At 32.3% G+C, this 17,349-nt stretch overlaps 1 protein-coding gene across 5 annotated transcripts in view; it reads right to left on the bottom strand.

Moving 5' to 3' along the window:
* Nucleotides 1-17,349, bottom strand: part of GRIK2 (glutamate ionotropic receptor kainate type subunit 2) — a 356,681-nt gene that overhangs the window by 140,560 nt on the left and 198,772 nt on the right. For all 5 annotated transcript variants that reach the window (XM_071446514.1, XM_071446521.1, XM_071446488.1 and 2 more), the window contains one exon: nt 10,734-10,940. In XM_071446514.1, the coding sequence (XP_071302615.1) occupies nt 10,734-10,940 (207 nt within the window). The remainder of the gene's footprint in view (nt 1-10,733; nt 10,941-17,349) is intronic.

The following is a 17,349-nucleotide window of genomic DNA, read 5'->3' as shown; positions in this document are numbered from 1 at the left end:
TAATTGTATAATATACGCAAAACTACACATATACTGAAAAGACATTTAAGTAACTTTACTTCTCTACAGGCAGCAATGCACTTATTACCTGCAATTATTCTTGAAAATAAAGGAATTTGCCTTTTTTTAAAAGAAAAACTTCATAAAGCTTTTGTTTAATCTGCTATGTTTCCTCAGCCTAAAACCTTCAGTCAATATGTAAATTTCTTCAGGTCAAATTTTTGAGACCGTTGAATTTCAGTTACATTCCCTTTGGACAAAATGCATCCTCAAGATAAAAGAGGAAGGTTAAAGCACAGCTTCAATTCTTTAAACCTGTCTGACACACTCCTAATGCACAGAGACCTTATGCATTATTCTTGTTCACAGAAGTGCATTTCCCGGCCACTGATTTGAAAAGATAAGATCTGTAATTTGCTTTTAAGCTTACAGTCTATCCTAAACTGCCTTGTTCATGCTGCTACATTATAGAAAATTTTATACCCCACAAGAAATTTTTAGTCTTATCACAAGATCTTCATTTCCTTTGAAACCACTAGGAACTTATTAGGGCTTTATCGCTATTTTTATTATAACTAGCCACTTAAATTACTTTGACAGAAATTGTTCCTCTACTGCCTTTTACAGGATCATAGTAGAATTCAAGTGGGGAGAGATCAGGAGGTGTCTAGTGCAATTTTCTGTTCAAAACATCTACATGGATGAGACAGTTTTCTTTTGCACTTTACCCAGTCAGTGTTGAAAAACTCCAAGGAAGGTGACTACATGACATTTCTAGATAAGCTGGTCCCCCACTGCTTGTCTATCCACAGACAAGCAGTGTTTCTACAGACAAGCAGTGGAGCAGGCTGCTCAGAGAGCTTATGCAATTTCCACCCTTGGAGGTTTTCAGTTTATGCTTGTTGCCTTTGGTCTTCCTGCCAGGCTCTTTTCTGTGAAAAGCCCAGATGGAGCTTCTTGATAACCTCCTCACAGGTCCTGGAAAGCTGTTACTAGAAATTATTACCTTTGCCAAATTTGAGTAACATACCATAAGGTAAAAAAAAAAAAAAATCCAGATTTGATAGCTGAATTTGTCATAACTTCCTATTTTTGGTATCCTGATTGGTATAATTTAAACTTAATTGCTAATAATATCCCTTATAGATGGAACAGTAGCACTTGCTACTTTATTAACATAATAAAGTACTTCAACATAAGAAAGTGACATATGAAGACAGTTTCACTAGATACTGGCTCACCTAACACATATGTTTGTAGCTGCTGAGATGCTTCTCAGTATTTGTTCAGCAACCAACAAGAAGTCACTGGAAGACAGGTGGTTTACTCAAATTCATTTCATTGACAGTAATATTACACAGTGATTTCATTTCTTTAGAATCTCTTGTGTCAGCATGGTTAATTCTTTTCTTGGCAAAGTCTTGAACAGCAGTGGTAACTAATGGTTTTTTCATCTGCTCTCCTTTTAGAGAGGATCCCGATCCAGAAATCAACAGGATCACTTACCTAGAGGCAGATTTTTTTTTAAAGGCAAAAGGTTTTGTAGAGGAAATTTGCATTCTGTCCGCTACCAGAAAAACAGCTTTTGATATGAATTCAACTAGACTAAAATGGAATGTATGGAATGCATGAAATCTTTCCTCCAGTGACTTAAACAGGATAAAGCATATGTTTTGATCAACATAGTGTTATCTAGAACTGACTTTTGGTATTGTTTTCTGTTTGCTCCTTTGTTATTACATGAATGTTTAGAAGAATGATAGTACTAAACCAGCAGGAGCTCTCTAATTAGTTAATTTACATTATTTCCTCTTATTCAGGGTTACGCTAGTCAATTCTCATTTGCCTATGCCAGTATGGATAAGATTTAAGAGCTGAATAGATGTAATATGAGTACTCATTAAAAACAGATATAGTTTTTGTCTGTTGATTTATAATACACTTTCACTGAAGTATTTTGAGCCAACTTCAGTCTAGTCAACAGGTAAGCAAATTGTATGTAAAAGAAGTAGAGACAGTAGACCATGAAACTATATGTAGCAGGAACTCGGGTGACTATTCATTTCAACAGTAAAAAAAAGCTTTCATCACTTAATTTCAGGAATTTTGTACAAAGGTTTCTTCTAATTGTTAGAAGAGCAGGATTCACATACCCCCAGAAAGAAGAAATTGTCAAAGAAATTTACAAGACTGTGATACTGTGGCTCAGAATTCAGGAAAGGGAGACTCCCCCATTAAGAAAATAAAATAAAATTAGAATAGTTACAATAAAATGTTTCAGTTCTTCTTTGCTGTTTTACACACTCTTTCTAATGTTGTATTTATGTACTAGAGATATTTAACAAACATTAAAATTACTAGACATCATGCTGATACACACCTTCTTGAAACAAAGTACACAGGTAATGTTGATTCCTTTTGTGTAGAAAAGATTTTTGTTGTTATACTTCCCAGATTTACTGCAACTTCCTGGAAGTATCAGGTTTTTTCCCAGTTGCTAACCAGCTTTCACCTAGAATTTCAGTTACTGCACTCAGGGCAGAAAAATTCCTAGGTTTTTTACTTTTGACATAATTTCTGTTCTCAAATGGATGGGATTTTATCAAATTGTTTTAGTGAACTCATTTAATCACACAATAAATTTTAACTTGTGTCAAATTTGACTTAATCTCATTTTTCTGTATTACTTTGTCATCTGCAATTTTTCACAATGGAATCAGATAACATTTTTGCATATCATTTGGATGGAAGTAGATCACTGAAGAATATGCCACCTCTTATTGATTAACAATACTCAATTAACAATTTTTGAAAGCTATAGTTTCATCAGTTTAATTAATTAATGAAGTAAAAATTATTAATATGAACAAAATCAACCTCCTGGAATTCTCAATTAATCATTAGATTCCAAGGTCTTAGACTTAACTAAAATTGATCATTACTATAAACAATAACAAAAAAGGTCCTTTTAGAAATAGAAATCAAATAAATAAAATAAAAAATAGAATTAACATGATTTTCTTCCTAAGACACACATAATCGATTTCATTTCATGTATTTTGGACTTATGTAGGGCTGCACCCACTGTCTTTTTCTAACTATATTTGCTATTTGTATAATTTTCTTAAACAACTGAGTTATTTTCAGTGCCCTGAGAATGATAGTACTAAACCAGCAGGAACTCTCTAATTAAACTTTGTTTTTCTGGATAGAAAAATAATTGAGCTATTTCAAATATCATGTGCAGCATTCAGCCCTGTCACTCCCATGTCTTATGATCTTCAATCTAGGTTGAAAGCAATCCTTCTGGCCCTCAAAAGGTCTATTGAAATATTGTAAATTTTCCTAATTTCAAATTATAAAAGCAAAAAACTATGGGAAGATCCACACTTATATTATTGGTAAAGTGTTATAACAAAGACAAGACTGTTCAGTTAAGAAAAGTGGCCACAGAAACATCTTTGCTCTTTCCTGAAGTAATCGTGTTGCCCTGAGAATAACAGATCAGACTTGATACTTTGCAGTTCCCCAAACAGTATGGATGATGTGTTTCAGTCATCATTCCCAGAGACACATCTCCCACAAGCACACCCTGAAACTCTTCTACCAAAATGGTATTTCCATGAAAATTGACATACTCAAGGTTTCCACAGCCCCTCCTCCCTATCTTTCATGAGATATGTTGAAATTCTTTGGAGATGATAAAAGATAAATTGCAGAATTATTAATAATCCCTAATAAAAGGGATAAGCCGCAATGGAAATTAACTCTGCTATTAGAGAATTCTATTTTTCTCATGTACTTCACTTCAGCAGGCATACACATAGAAACAAAAATCCCAATGTTATTTTCTACCATTCTTCACTATCATTATACCACCAAAAGTAAAAGATCAGGTAAAGGTATGAGGATATGAAAAATGTAATACTATCATGAATACAGCCCTAACCCTGGATCCAATCAATTCCTAATCATTACTGTAAGCATAGATGATGCTGGAGCTAAAGTATTATTGTTTGGAGTTTAATTTGAAAAACTTAATGCCACTTCCTTGATTGGCTATGATTCACTTTGCTGGCAGCATGGTGAAAGTTAATTACAACTATTTGCTGTACAATATTTCTCTGTAATTGAAAACTAATCATTATATAAACCCAAGTGCATTAGCAAGGGGTGTCTATAATACCCTAACTGTAAAAAAATACATAGTCATATCGTAGCTAAACAAACAAGAAAACAATATTCACTTACTTTTAGTGTCAAGAATTTCAAATAAACCACCCCTGGAGTACAGATCTCCAGAAAAAATATCCATATGTCTCAGAGCACTTTGAAGAAGTACTGCCAAAGTCCCCTGCCACCTTTGGTGTCAAATCACTGAGAATGTAGTAAAAATTTTTCATCCAGTTTCTTTAGGAAGCATAGAACACGATTAGCTCAAAAAATAATGAATTAACATTTATAACCCTTTCGGAAAAATTTTAATACTTTGTTACTCTCTATGCCTTACTGCATTATTGGAAATTTTGCTGGGCCTTTCTTTATTAAATGCAGACTGTCTGGAAATTCCTTGTTCTTTGGAAAACAAATTGCTCACTTAAAACTGCTGTTATATTGGAAAGTGCATCTTCATCTGTTCTGTACTTGAAATCAGTAACAATTTAATAGGGAATTCATATATGCACATATGTATTCCTTACTGAATTAATACATAGTTTTGAAAACTAGGTCTGAACTTCTGGATTAGTATTTCTTTGGCATATTAGATTACTGACTTTTTTTTTTTTTTTCCATTTCCCTGGGAGTTTTTGTGGATTTATGCATCTCTACCTGAAGTTTACTTTCTGCATACCTTTTGCTGAGTTAGGATCTGTTTGGACATTTTTCCATGGAATATCATATATAACCTTTATTAGAGAGTGACAAAGTAGCCATGAAAATTGTCGACTTGTGAGCATAGAGATGGATGCTTAGCTCTTGGTTTGAAATGAGATTGTCTTGTCATGTAGAAGACCATCTCTTTGATCCTTTACTTTAAACAAACAAATAAACAAAAAGAAACAGAAGGTGCATAGTATGGCATATCTGAGTGAATTACATTGATAAATTCAGACATGAGAAATATTTGAAGAGGGGTTTTGTGAGTCTATGGATATATGCAGTTCACTTTAAGTTAAAAACAGGATCTCAAGCAACAGATGAGATACAACTAGTTGCTTGTCAGGGACGAACTGGTGCTTATTCAGCTTGAGACAAATTACTTTGGAAATAAAAGGTCAGAGCACTTGAAGTTGTGGATTAATGAATTAGCCATTAGACTGAAAAGCACTAAAAGGACAAGTGATATTTTCTGGCATATTACAAATTATCATAAGAAATTATCCTATGACCCCAGGACATGTTTCACACAGAAATGAAATGAGGAAAGAAAACATGCAAACAATAAAAACTGGAAGCCAATATGAATAATTAAAACAGCAAAAACACATATGAAAGGTATGTTAAAGGCACTTAACAGTTAAATAGTCATGGGTGCTAAATCATAATACAGAATAACTGGAAGAAGTTGGAATATATTTTTAAATATTGAATAATGCAGATTAGTAGCTTTATTTAAAAAGACAGTTGTGCCTGACTTCCAACATAGATTAATAAATGTACCTAATAATGATTACTGGAAATTCAGAGAAGAGACCTTCATCATAGAATAGTAATGCTTAATCTGCAAGGTAAATAAATAAATACCTAAATAAATAAATAAGGATAAAAATGCATTCATAAGAGATGGCTTTCAAATAGCTAAACAGAAAAATGGGGAAAGAGATAAATTATAAATAAAACATGAAAAAGCTGAAAATACAAACCAAGAAGGAAAATAAAACTGAAACAAAACAGTAGCATTTATTTTGTTATACTTTTTTTCTTACAGAGAGAACGCGAAAAAGTGAATTGTGTCTTATTTTTTAAGAGAAGTAGTAAAAATAAAATAAAATGCTGAGATACTAGAAATACAACAGTAAAACAGGGTTAATGGAAATCAGTAGTCATTCAGCTTACCATCTATGTATATTTACCAGAGTTGCTGGTTCAAGCATCAATAGCTGAACTGCAGACTTGCCAAAACACTATGTTATTTATGGTCTATTAACCCTCAAAGCATCAGAGATAATTTTTTTTTATATATAGAAAACCTTTAACATGAGTGAAATTTTCATCATTTGACACCTGAGATGCAGTTGCAGATTCTAGTTCCACTAAGAAAATGGGGAAGCCATGAATGTGACATGGTGCTTTAAAGAGCACTGATAGTCAACCAGTGTTACTGCTGAGCCAGTTTAATAATGATGAAAAGAGAAATATTGTCCTTCCTTCCTTCCTTCCTTCCTTCCTTCCTTCCTTCCTTCCTTCCTTCCTTCCTTCCTTCCTTCCTCTAAAGATTCTCTAACTGCCTATTGCCATCAAATCTTCTGAGATTTTCACTAATAAAAGAGTCATGGCTAAATTATCCTCCTTTGTACTGAAAATCTCAACTGTCAGACCTTTTCCATGAAAATTACAAGAACAAAGAGGGGAGAGATGTTCTGTAGCCTTTCCTTGTGAGTTTCTACATGGGAGGGTTTCCTGTAAGTATGAAGGAAAGAGGTAGACTCCAAACAATATGATGAAATGACATTTGAAATGGAAGAATGTGGAAAAAACAAGGTGGAAGAAAGTAAAATTTCACTGGCTCAAAAAGGAAGGAACCAAACATCTACACAATCAGTTACCAGAAGGTGTTTTTTTTGACTTCTACGCAATAACACAAAGAGTTTGGCTACAGGTGTTCAAGATCATAAAGATCTTAATTTAAAATAAGAGAAAGAAACCAATGGGTTACTGGAGGAAAAATCACTAAAAGTATTTAAACCATCTATTCTGTTATTAAAAGAATAAAAAGCTACTACTATTATTTTTCAAAATGTATTTGATGTGTATTTATTTTGAAAAATTGATATTGATTATGAAAAATTCAAAATATAGTGAAGTAAAAAACATTATGTCTAAAGTTAACTCAAGCTCAAAAGTTCTTTCTAAATGTTCAACTGTGTAAAATTCCTCCAAGCTGAAATTCCATCGTATTCTTAGAGACAAAGAAAATTCCAATTTAATCCTCACATATGATCAAAGATCATTATCTAAAAATTTGACCTTTTCTGTAATTATTTATGAATTAAAAAAAAAACCTGTAAGGCCTGAAGTGTACTCTTAATGCATAAGCTTTGTGCTGTAGAAGAATCATTCAAAGAACCCCTCAAAAATTGTTATTTTTAATCATGTATATATAATAACAAATTATTTCCCAGTGGATTTTTCATTTATAGCCTTGTCAGAGTATAAAACAGTAATTTTTTCCTGTTTTGGAACCCAATGTTAAGAATTTTTTCAAGTACTTTTGGATCTGTAAAGTAGGATGTCAAATTTTCTACAAATAAAATTATATATTTTCATTCTGTCTGTGCTAGCTATATTGGAATATAACTTGCATGCTTAACCTATATGTCACATGCAATATAAGACAGTGACATGACAACTTTTAGTACTTAAGAACAACCTGAAATTCTCCAGAATTTATGATTCAGTTCAAAACCCCTTCAATAAATCTGTCCTTTCATAAGGTTTTTGAACCAAAGGCAGCAAGAAAGAATACTTTTTTATGAAGAATTCATCCATAAAGAATGGAGATAACTGGAACTTAGCTCCTCCTCCCTTAAAAATGTAGCAGTCATATCTTGAACTAACCTGAGAAGCGGATAAAATACTCAATGAAAAATTGTGGGAAAGAAATCAGAGCATTTAAGTGGAAAAATTCAATTCAAAATTTATTCATAGGAAATGTCATCTGGATTTGCTGTCCTAGCTAATATTTGTCTTACATTTGCAACTCCTGAGACCAGTGTGTTTTTTCCAACAAGAATTCATTGTCAGTTGCCAAAGGGAAGGAATCACTATATAATTTTCACTGACAGCATTTACCACAAATTCAAAAAGAAACTACTTATTGCTTGGAGACTGATATAGAATGCAGGTGTGAACTCTAAATAAAACAGTCAAGGAAAGAAACATAAGCAAACTATGGAAAAGCAGATTGAACACAAACAGAGCCTGATGTAAACGCTTCAGACTCTGCTCATACTATAAAATTTAAATCCTGAGACTGACATCATATGCTAAGTTCAACTCAGATAGCATTATCTTTATTTTATTTAGAATTTCAAGCCCCAGCAATTATGCAAAGTGACTAAACGCTGAATTAAACAGTTTATTTAAATCTTAGATTTATTTAGTACTTTTAATCTTTATATAAATGGTTCATTTTCCTGTCTATGCACATAATATACCAAAATTATCCATTTAATTTATTCTTGGATTATGCATTTTACATGATACCCTTGAAAACATATATACTACAGCATGGTGACCTTTCTCTCTGAACTTAACTGACAGATAAAACAAAAAAAAACAAAAAAAAATTCTAAAAACATCTTTCAAAAGATTTAACTGCTACGGCTAAGAACCATCTTTATTGTGTAGTCTATTTTAATTAGAAACTCTAGTTGAAAAATATAGAATCATTTCATCTTTCAAAAATAAACAAATTGAGTTTATTAAATTACTTTATAGGAAAGAAAACCTTTACAACAATTTAAAAATATTCTCTAGGGGGAAAAAAAAAGACTGGAAAGCTAATGGAGCATGTGAAGTACCGACCATATGGAAGCACCCAATGTGGTAACTGCCTGTCTGGAGTCCTTCACTAAATTCTTTTGCCTCACTTTTGAGGTCTGAAGTGTTGCTTGCTAGTAAAATGCAACTAATTTTACTAATAACATGGATGTAAATAAAGGGCACAGATGTATAAATAAATTACATATATTCAAATAGATTGCATGCATTCAAATAGATTATAAAGTAAGAATTGATAAAAAGACAAAAAATTAAAGCAAAAATTTTTTAATTTAGAGAGACTAGTAAAAATTATGGTCCAGATTAGGAAGTTGGACTACATTTTCCATGTGTACTAACACAGTCTCTAAATGTTTCTGACTCCTAAGTAAAAATCATTTGAATAGAACAAAAAGAAATAAATAAAAATAAATTTTAATCTGTGTTTAGTTGTATATAATTTATGGGGAAAAGACTACTTGTTTCATTCTGTGTTATGAAGAGGAAAGATGGGGAAAGCTACTGTTTCTGACACTTTATTTCTGCAACTTGTTCAAATGCTTTTTTTTTTCAAGATTATCTTAGTGTAAAGCTTTGGAGGCCATACTAGAGTTTTCTTAAGAATGCTTTAAGGCTGAATAATAAGAGGTGGATGAAACTGTGATTTATATTTGATTATGAACAAATACTTCCACAATATCTACCTCAATCATGGAACATTAGTTCCAGATGAGGATGTTACCTAACAAGCATCAAATCTAATAGTTTAACAGGCCTTTGCACTTATTCATGTGTAAAAATGCACATTTATAGCGATGGACAGAGAGTCCAGCTAAATAAATTTGCTTTCTATGTGTGTGTACTAGGTATTATAAATACACACATTTAAAGATAACATAACCATAATACTCCCACGCATTCTTCTTAAATGTGTGAAGCCAGGCATAATCAACATCTGTTGCAACACCAATTCCAGATTACCATTTACTAGAAAAGCATGAAGCACAACCTTCCTAGTAAATATGAATAATTTGATTAGCACATCTTTCATCCCATCTGCTGAAATCTTAAAGCAAATTGAAACAAGATCAGTAAATATTGTTTCAAGTGATTCATGCAGCTTTTGCCATCATTAAGAGGTTCCACTTGAATTAACTACAGTCTTCTATCTATTTTAAATGTCAGTGATGTGCAGAATATGTTTCATCTCAATCTTTGACCTCATGTCTATAGAGCAAATGCTATCAAGCAACTCACCCAAATAAGTGCAGAAAGGAGCAATGACATAATTTTTAAATTTATCAAAATTTTTCTAAGAGACAGAATTCAACTGGCATGACCAACTGAGAAAGCATATTTTGAAGAACCTGAAGTAATACCTCCCCTAATCACTTACAGTCAATTCTAATGATATCTGGTGTGACATTGTTTTGTTCCATCAGCATATGTTGACACTTTTGTCTTACTTCCTGTGCTTTATTGTAAAAATTTCAAGAAAGATGAAAATATCAAATTATATGTGTGCTTACACTATACACAGAGAAATTTCTCTAAGACAAAAATCTCAGATTCACGATCAGAAAAGGAGACCTCACTTGTATTGCTGTAGCAAATTTTGTTATAAACAATAATTTTGTTATAAAACTTCTTACATATGTTCTCAGAAATAAATTCTGAGTACTATTTATTTCATATTTTGACTTAGACATATGCTATGGAAAAGCGAGACCAAAAAAACCACTGCCTATGGGCAAAACAGAGATGCTTTATTTTACAAATTCTACACTAAAGAAATAATTAATACCCATCTACTTGCATCAATTCTTAAAACATCTGCATCTTGAAAACAGTAGTATTCAAACAGAATTATCATAAAAGTTTTACAATTTTTATAGAAAGGTTTGAAATCTAAATTTATATTTAATATATAAATTAAATATAATTTAATATATAAATTAAATATATAAATTTATATTTAATATATAAATTAAAATATAAGCATATTTAAAAGCTTGTAAAACTTGACTTACATGATCAATTAATTCACGAACCATTCCATTCCACTGTCCGCTGGCATCTTCTTGGGCTCCATACTTTCCATCTTCCACCAGTCTAATCTCATAGGAAAATCCAAGGATAGTAGACAGCTCCCTGAGGAGGTCAATGCAATAACCTTCAAAACGATCATTTCCATACAAGGGTTTGTCAGACTTCTTGAACATAACATATGGCTCTTCCTGTAAGAATTAAGACAGAATGGATAATGAGTGCCCCCACACCTTTCTTCTCATTTTAGCCTAAAGTAGTAGACACTCATGTGCTTACATATGCATACACTCATGACATCACTCCCTGTAAAACAAAATAATGTGAAAACCAGAAACCTTTTGGCTTTGTCTGTGTATGTCTGATGTCTTCATATATTTTCAAAGATTCACTTTGTCTTTTTTTTTTTTGGGAAAAAATACACTCTCAACACGTCTTCAAGGAATGCATATACACACTAAATTTAAGTGTGTTCCCTAACTATTTGCATTATACAGTAATATAAAATGTATTGTTTGGATGGACAACATAAGCCTTTTAAAATGCAGAAACAACGTGCTTTGGCAACTGAAAAAAATTCATTAAAACTCCAAACATTGATGAAATATTTTAGATATTAGATTTTACACTTTCATTTATACAAGTATTTAAACTGTTTTCTCAATGCTTTGTTAGGCAAAGCATAAAAAACCCACATGGGAAGGAAAAAGTCAGTGAAAGCACCTACTTCTCTGTTGCCTCAAGTTATAGGCTACTATTTACAAGACTGAAGCAAAACCTGAGAACATTTACACAAAAAGTAAGTTCTATAATAGGCATTCCATGAAAAATGAATTAAATTTCTTTAAGCATTTATCTTCTAATGTTTAAACCAAATTACAATGTAATATTTTTTTGCATTAATTGATGCACAGACAGCAAACAAATTAAAATGATTGGCAGAAAAACCATAATTATAGGAAGAAAATTTACATTTTGCAAAACAGTATTTTTATATCTGTTTCTCAGTACAGTGTGACCTTTCTCAAGTAGAAAATTAAAGGGAAAATTACAAAGAACAATTGGTAATTTTCCACTGCAATATGGAACCAATATTCAAGCTGTGTTTGTTAGGTTAAATATGCAACTCGGTCTTTGCTCATTTTTGGGAGAGATTCTTTTCATTTTTTATAATTAAAAAGGAAAAAAAATCAAGTAAGGTAAGACAAATAATAGTATATTCAATCATTGCACCAAACACAAGACTCAGTGAACATTCAGATAAACTCTCCAGGACAACTTAAGAAAATTCTTACAGTCCTAAATCCCCACGTCAGCACTCAGTGGGGTTAAAGGCACCTGATTCCACAGGCGCCTGACTGCTTTAATAAATCAACACTCCTAATGTCATCTTCTGCCTTGAGTTTTCCCATGATTTAAATGTTATATCCACATATAACTGGAATTTTAGTACATAAGATTTTACCCAAAGAAATGAAAAGGAGAATGCAGGGAAGAATCTTGTTCTTAAAAGAGCTGCTATAAACTCCTATTGAAATAAGTAAGGTTACAGCCATATTTTCAGAAAGTACATCACAGATCTTTATACAATTAGCAAAGAACAAACATGAAATAAATTGTCCAGCCAAACTACTAGGATGTTTTGACAGAAATTTCTCAAAAAACAGGTAAACAAATGACTCCAGAAGAGCTCTTCAAGATGTAGTACTGACAAGAACAAAGACCTAACAGAAAACGTGAAAGTTGAAAACAGTTTAAATGACAAGGATCACCGAATAATTCTTGAGAAACAGAGATGGTATCAGAGCAAAACCTATGTGTGAAAATAGTTGTTAATAAACTTGGGAAGTTTATATTAAATATCTCAAAGAAAATAACTGTAAGAAAAACAATTTTTCAGGTGAAATTACAATTCCTTAAAGAAATCACACGCCTGGGCAGGCAGAAGCTATGCTATGACAAAACGTAGTGTGCTCTTTATTTCTGGGGTAGCAGCAATTTTCTTCACATTAACTAGTATGGTTTGGATTTGTGCTCAAATCAGGGTTATAACAGAGGAATATTTTCATTACTGCTGAGCTAGTGCTTACACAGTGTCACGGCCTGTTGTGTAGGCATGAAGGAATTCCAATGTAGCTTGGAATGCTCATACACACAGATCCAAGACATTTGCTCTCAGAGTTGTTCAGATATCTACAGCCTTACACATCCCCCGATGTCTGGAATCCTGGCAAAATTCTTGACAACATTTTTGTCTCTGTCTCCCATTCCAAGCAATCCTGAGTTATCTGGGACAGAATTTAAATATGTGCAATATCAGGGAGGACATATATTTGTCAATTTATGCTTTTAATTCTCCTTTACTTAATAATCACAGCAGGATTTTCTTCATTGAGCAATTCAGGTCATTGATAAATTCCTACATATTTTTCTATCAGATCACTATAGAAATCCTCAGACATTTTATCTGTTCTGCTGGTGCTTTTTTAAATTTTGATAAGGAAAAATAAAAAATTCTTACAACACTTTCTGGAATTCTTAGCTCCAACTCCAAATCATTTATAGTCTTTACTCTGGCCAACTTGGATAAGGCCTACAATAGTATCTGTACAAATGATTTTTAATTTCTATTCAATGATTTTTAATTTCTGCTGAGAAGACTGATCAATAAGTTATTAATACTCTCTTAATGCTCTTCCTATCCTACATTAAGTAATTTCTTACTGCTACTTTTTCTTATAGTCTTCTACTACACAAAGAATTAGGGGTTTTTTCTCTTCAGACCTTTTACTTGCTATGTAAAGTGATTTCTGATGCAACTTGAGCAGGGTTGGTGTTGGCAGCTTCATCTGTAATAGCTCTTATTAATCCCAATGTTTTCTCTAATTTGCTTTTTCCTCGAGTAATAAACATTCTAAATACTGAGCATGGCATTCAGGTATCCTGAACAAGTGCATGCAAAGGATTCTACATGCTTCATTTGCTCAAGCTTTAAACTTGTAGAATGGGCTACCATAAAACTGGTTGCTAAACCCACTCTCAGGAAAGTCTCTATTCATTAAATGTACAATCACCATTGCTTCTTGGTGGATTATCATTTCCACCAAAATCGTTCACTAGGACAATTGTCATTGATTAGGTAGGCAGAGTTTTTAAACTGACTGATATGTAGATTGGCAGCTGGTTTATATTTACTTTAACATTGTTCACAATTTCTTTTCTTCCTTCAGTTCCTGAAAACATGACCCTTAAAAATTCCTAGACCACATCACAAAACCAGTCCTCGAAATCTTCCAAACAGCTTCAGTTGAAATTCAGTCTTTCAACGGGACACATCTCCCCAGGAAATCAGGGGAACAGCTTCCATTAGCGCTTTTATTATTGCTTGGAATGACATGAGTAGCTTGGAAACAAAAGTCAGTGATTAAACTCTGACTGTAGACTCCAGAATGAATCCTGAGGAAGACAAAATGTTTCCAGGAAACATTGGTACTCTAAATTAACAACAGGTTACAAATTTTGTAACAGCTTGTTACAAAATTTTAAGATCAAAGTCATCATTTGATGTCTCATTAGACTAAAATATCTTTGGTGAAGAGGGATGCAGAAGAGCCCCATCCCAAGCCAGATAAGCACTCCAAGTGAGAGTGCAAATAAAATTGTAAATGCAACAAATCCTTTTTCTGAGAAAATTTACTGAAAAGTAAACTTAGCTAAAATACTGCAAATAAAGGTATGGCTGCAAGGAACAGTGGAATCACAGGTAGATTAAAAATCATATCAGCAAATAGAAGATAAATATTTGAAAATTAATTGACTTTGTAACTTTACAGTCTGGTTTTAGTTTTAAAAATGTACAGCTAATGCTTGAATAAAAGCACACATTCTAAAAAACAATTTTCTTCAACTTCCTCTTTTTCTTTTCAGATTTGAATAATAAATATTTACTTGAATTATTCCTGTGAGTTATATTGCATTTCAACTACAAAGATATTACTAGAAATTCCAACAAATTTTACATTTCAAGTTCTTTAATTTGTTATTAATATTAATCAAACATATTTTTTTCCTTCATAATTTCAACACGGAATAGCATATTTTTTAAAGAATCTAAAATTTATTACTGCCAGTATTGATAAAAGAAAAATAAAGCAAAATAAAATTAATAAATCAACAAAAGGAAAGTGGAAGGCCTGATGATGAAAAGAGGAGAACCATTTGAAAATTTGCCACTGTTAGAACAGAGATTTTGATGATTAGCTTCTGCTCACCAGAAGGTTGGATACTGGAGTGTTAAAAGACTGCCACATTTTCTTAACATTTATATCAGATAGAAGGAATACACAATAGGTTTTCACAATAGGCAGTCAAAATTCTAGTGGGAGAGGTGAAGCAACTAGTTACTATCAATCTAAACAATTGATGGGTGATCCACCTTTATAAAGATAGCAAGTAAATTTATTCTTTTAATTTTAATATTCTTTTAATATTAATTTAAAATTTGGCCACTGAAAATTCATACTTGGAGAAAAGGGAGAGAAATTATGCACTACCCATTTGATAAAGCAGTATATATCAATAAAATACAATGTGGGAATACTATACTTTGAATCAAGTAAAATTGTTTAAAAAATTTTATAAGTATTCCTTCTAGTTCCTTCTAATTCTATTCCTTGAATTTGAATTCCTAATTCAAACCATTTTTTTTAAGGGAAGTACAATAAAAAAGGTAATCTCACTTTTCAAATGCGAAGTAACAAAAACTACTAAATTGAGAACATCACACACCTTTCATAACTTTCACACATTCCTTGGAAAAATTAAACTTGACAACTGTGAGCTTTTCTAAGCTTTGATGTAAGCAGATACAGAAAAGTACATAAAAGCTACACAGGAAAGGAAACAAGCATTTATTTTAGCAGAACAGGGCATATGAACCAGTATGATAATATGTACAGGCTGGTATGAAATTAGCATCAAAAATGCCCTAAGTACCATACACATGCCTTTATAAACATGGAAATTGAATTCCAAAGTTAAAACTCTCTCAAGTTTGAAGTAGAAGATATACAAGAACAAAAACATTTAGATACTTACATCTAAAGTCTAGAGAGAAGAAATGTTACAGAGTTCTGGTAGGAGTCAATTTAGGAGAATCAAATAATAATAAATCCTTATTACTGAAGCTGAAAATTTGTTTTCTGTAGGTTTTTTGTTTGGTTTGTTTTTCTAAATGCAGAGTATTCAAAAAGTAGACTTTTTAAATGAGAAAGAAATTCTGAAGTTTCAATGCAGATGGTTTTAAAATAAAGCAAAGTAATAGTATCAAAAGGATTGATATATTAAAAGCTATGATTATAAAAGATAAAAAAACAGCATACTTATTATCTTTCAAAAGTTTCCCCCCCTTCCCTAAAAAGACCTATCTCTCCAGTGGACATGCTCAGTTGGTGCTTGGGGCTGCTATGGGTTCAGAACTTGGAAATCAGACAGGTTTCTTCACAAAAACTACATGTAGGTTGATTTCTGAGAAAGGTTGGAGTCCTGAGAATCCCTGTCCCTGTCCAGAAGAGAGCATTGAATTGTTGAGAAACCAAGGAATAATCTTGCAGCTTGCTGCCTGTGAAATGAAAAACTCAAGACAAAAAGGAGCACATAGTTCTGTCCTTCCTTAAAGTAGATTAATTTATGAATTACAGTTTATATTTTATTACTTTTCCCATCAATATATTTTTCTTCTTCTAGAGACTCAGCCACCAGTAGAAATGCAGGGTATACTTACAGCTGTAAAGATCTAAATGACTGCAAAATATAGGAGGAAAAAGATATTGCTCCAAATTTCAGAATTAAAAATAAAAGAAAGACTGGGATATTTAAATGAAAAGTGAGCATTAAGGCAAACTACAGAGAAAAATTATTAAGGCTCCCCAGCTGGCAGTCTACTATAGACTATTGTAGGGAATTTTCAAAGTGAAGAAAACATCATAGGAAAACCATATGAATAGCTTAAATCATAGAATTGCCTTTTCTTTTTTCATCTAAGCAAGATTTTGCAGACTTAAAAAAGGAGAGAAAAGCTGATGATGTAGGTATATTTCTAGGAGCTTTAGCATTTTCTATTGTTCCCTTGCATTGCTACAAAAATGAATATTCATTAATTTGCTTTCTGTTCAACAGAAACATATTCTTTAAGCATAAAAAAGATAAAACTAGCAAATACAGCTAGTACATATGTTTCTGCACCAAAAATGGTTTGGGTTCTTTTTACTATTCCAAGTACAGCTCTTCCAATTTGTACCACTTCTTCTGAGTACCTTTCTTCATAGCTGAAAAGAACAGCTGCAATTACCAAAACTTTTACTAAACAATAACTGAAGTGAAAAAGGCAGCTACAAGTGAGCAACTTGTGACACCAATTTAAAGTCTTTTTTTTTTTTTCATGCATTATTTAGATACCTGCAAAGAAGATCGATACTTTTAAAAGACCACTAACCAAAAGTTAGCTCTTAAGAGAAAGGGTATCCTTGATTACAGAAAGCAGCTTTTCTCTTGAATCTCAGGAGTCTTCTATTGTGAGCTTTACCAGATTAAAATCAGTGC

The sequence above is a fragment of the Agelaius tricolor genome, unplaced genomic scaffold (genome assembly GCF_023055355.1).
Source record: "Agelaius tricolor isolate 1412-34295 unplaced genomic scaffold, bAgeTri1.0.p SCAF_1, whole genome shotgun sequence".
NCBI lineage: Eukaryota > Metazoa > Chordata > Aves > Passeriformes > Icteridae > Agelaius > Agelaius tricolor.
Note: the sequence above shows the minus strand (reverse complement) of the source record. Positions and strands in the feature narration are given on the sequence as shown.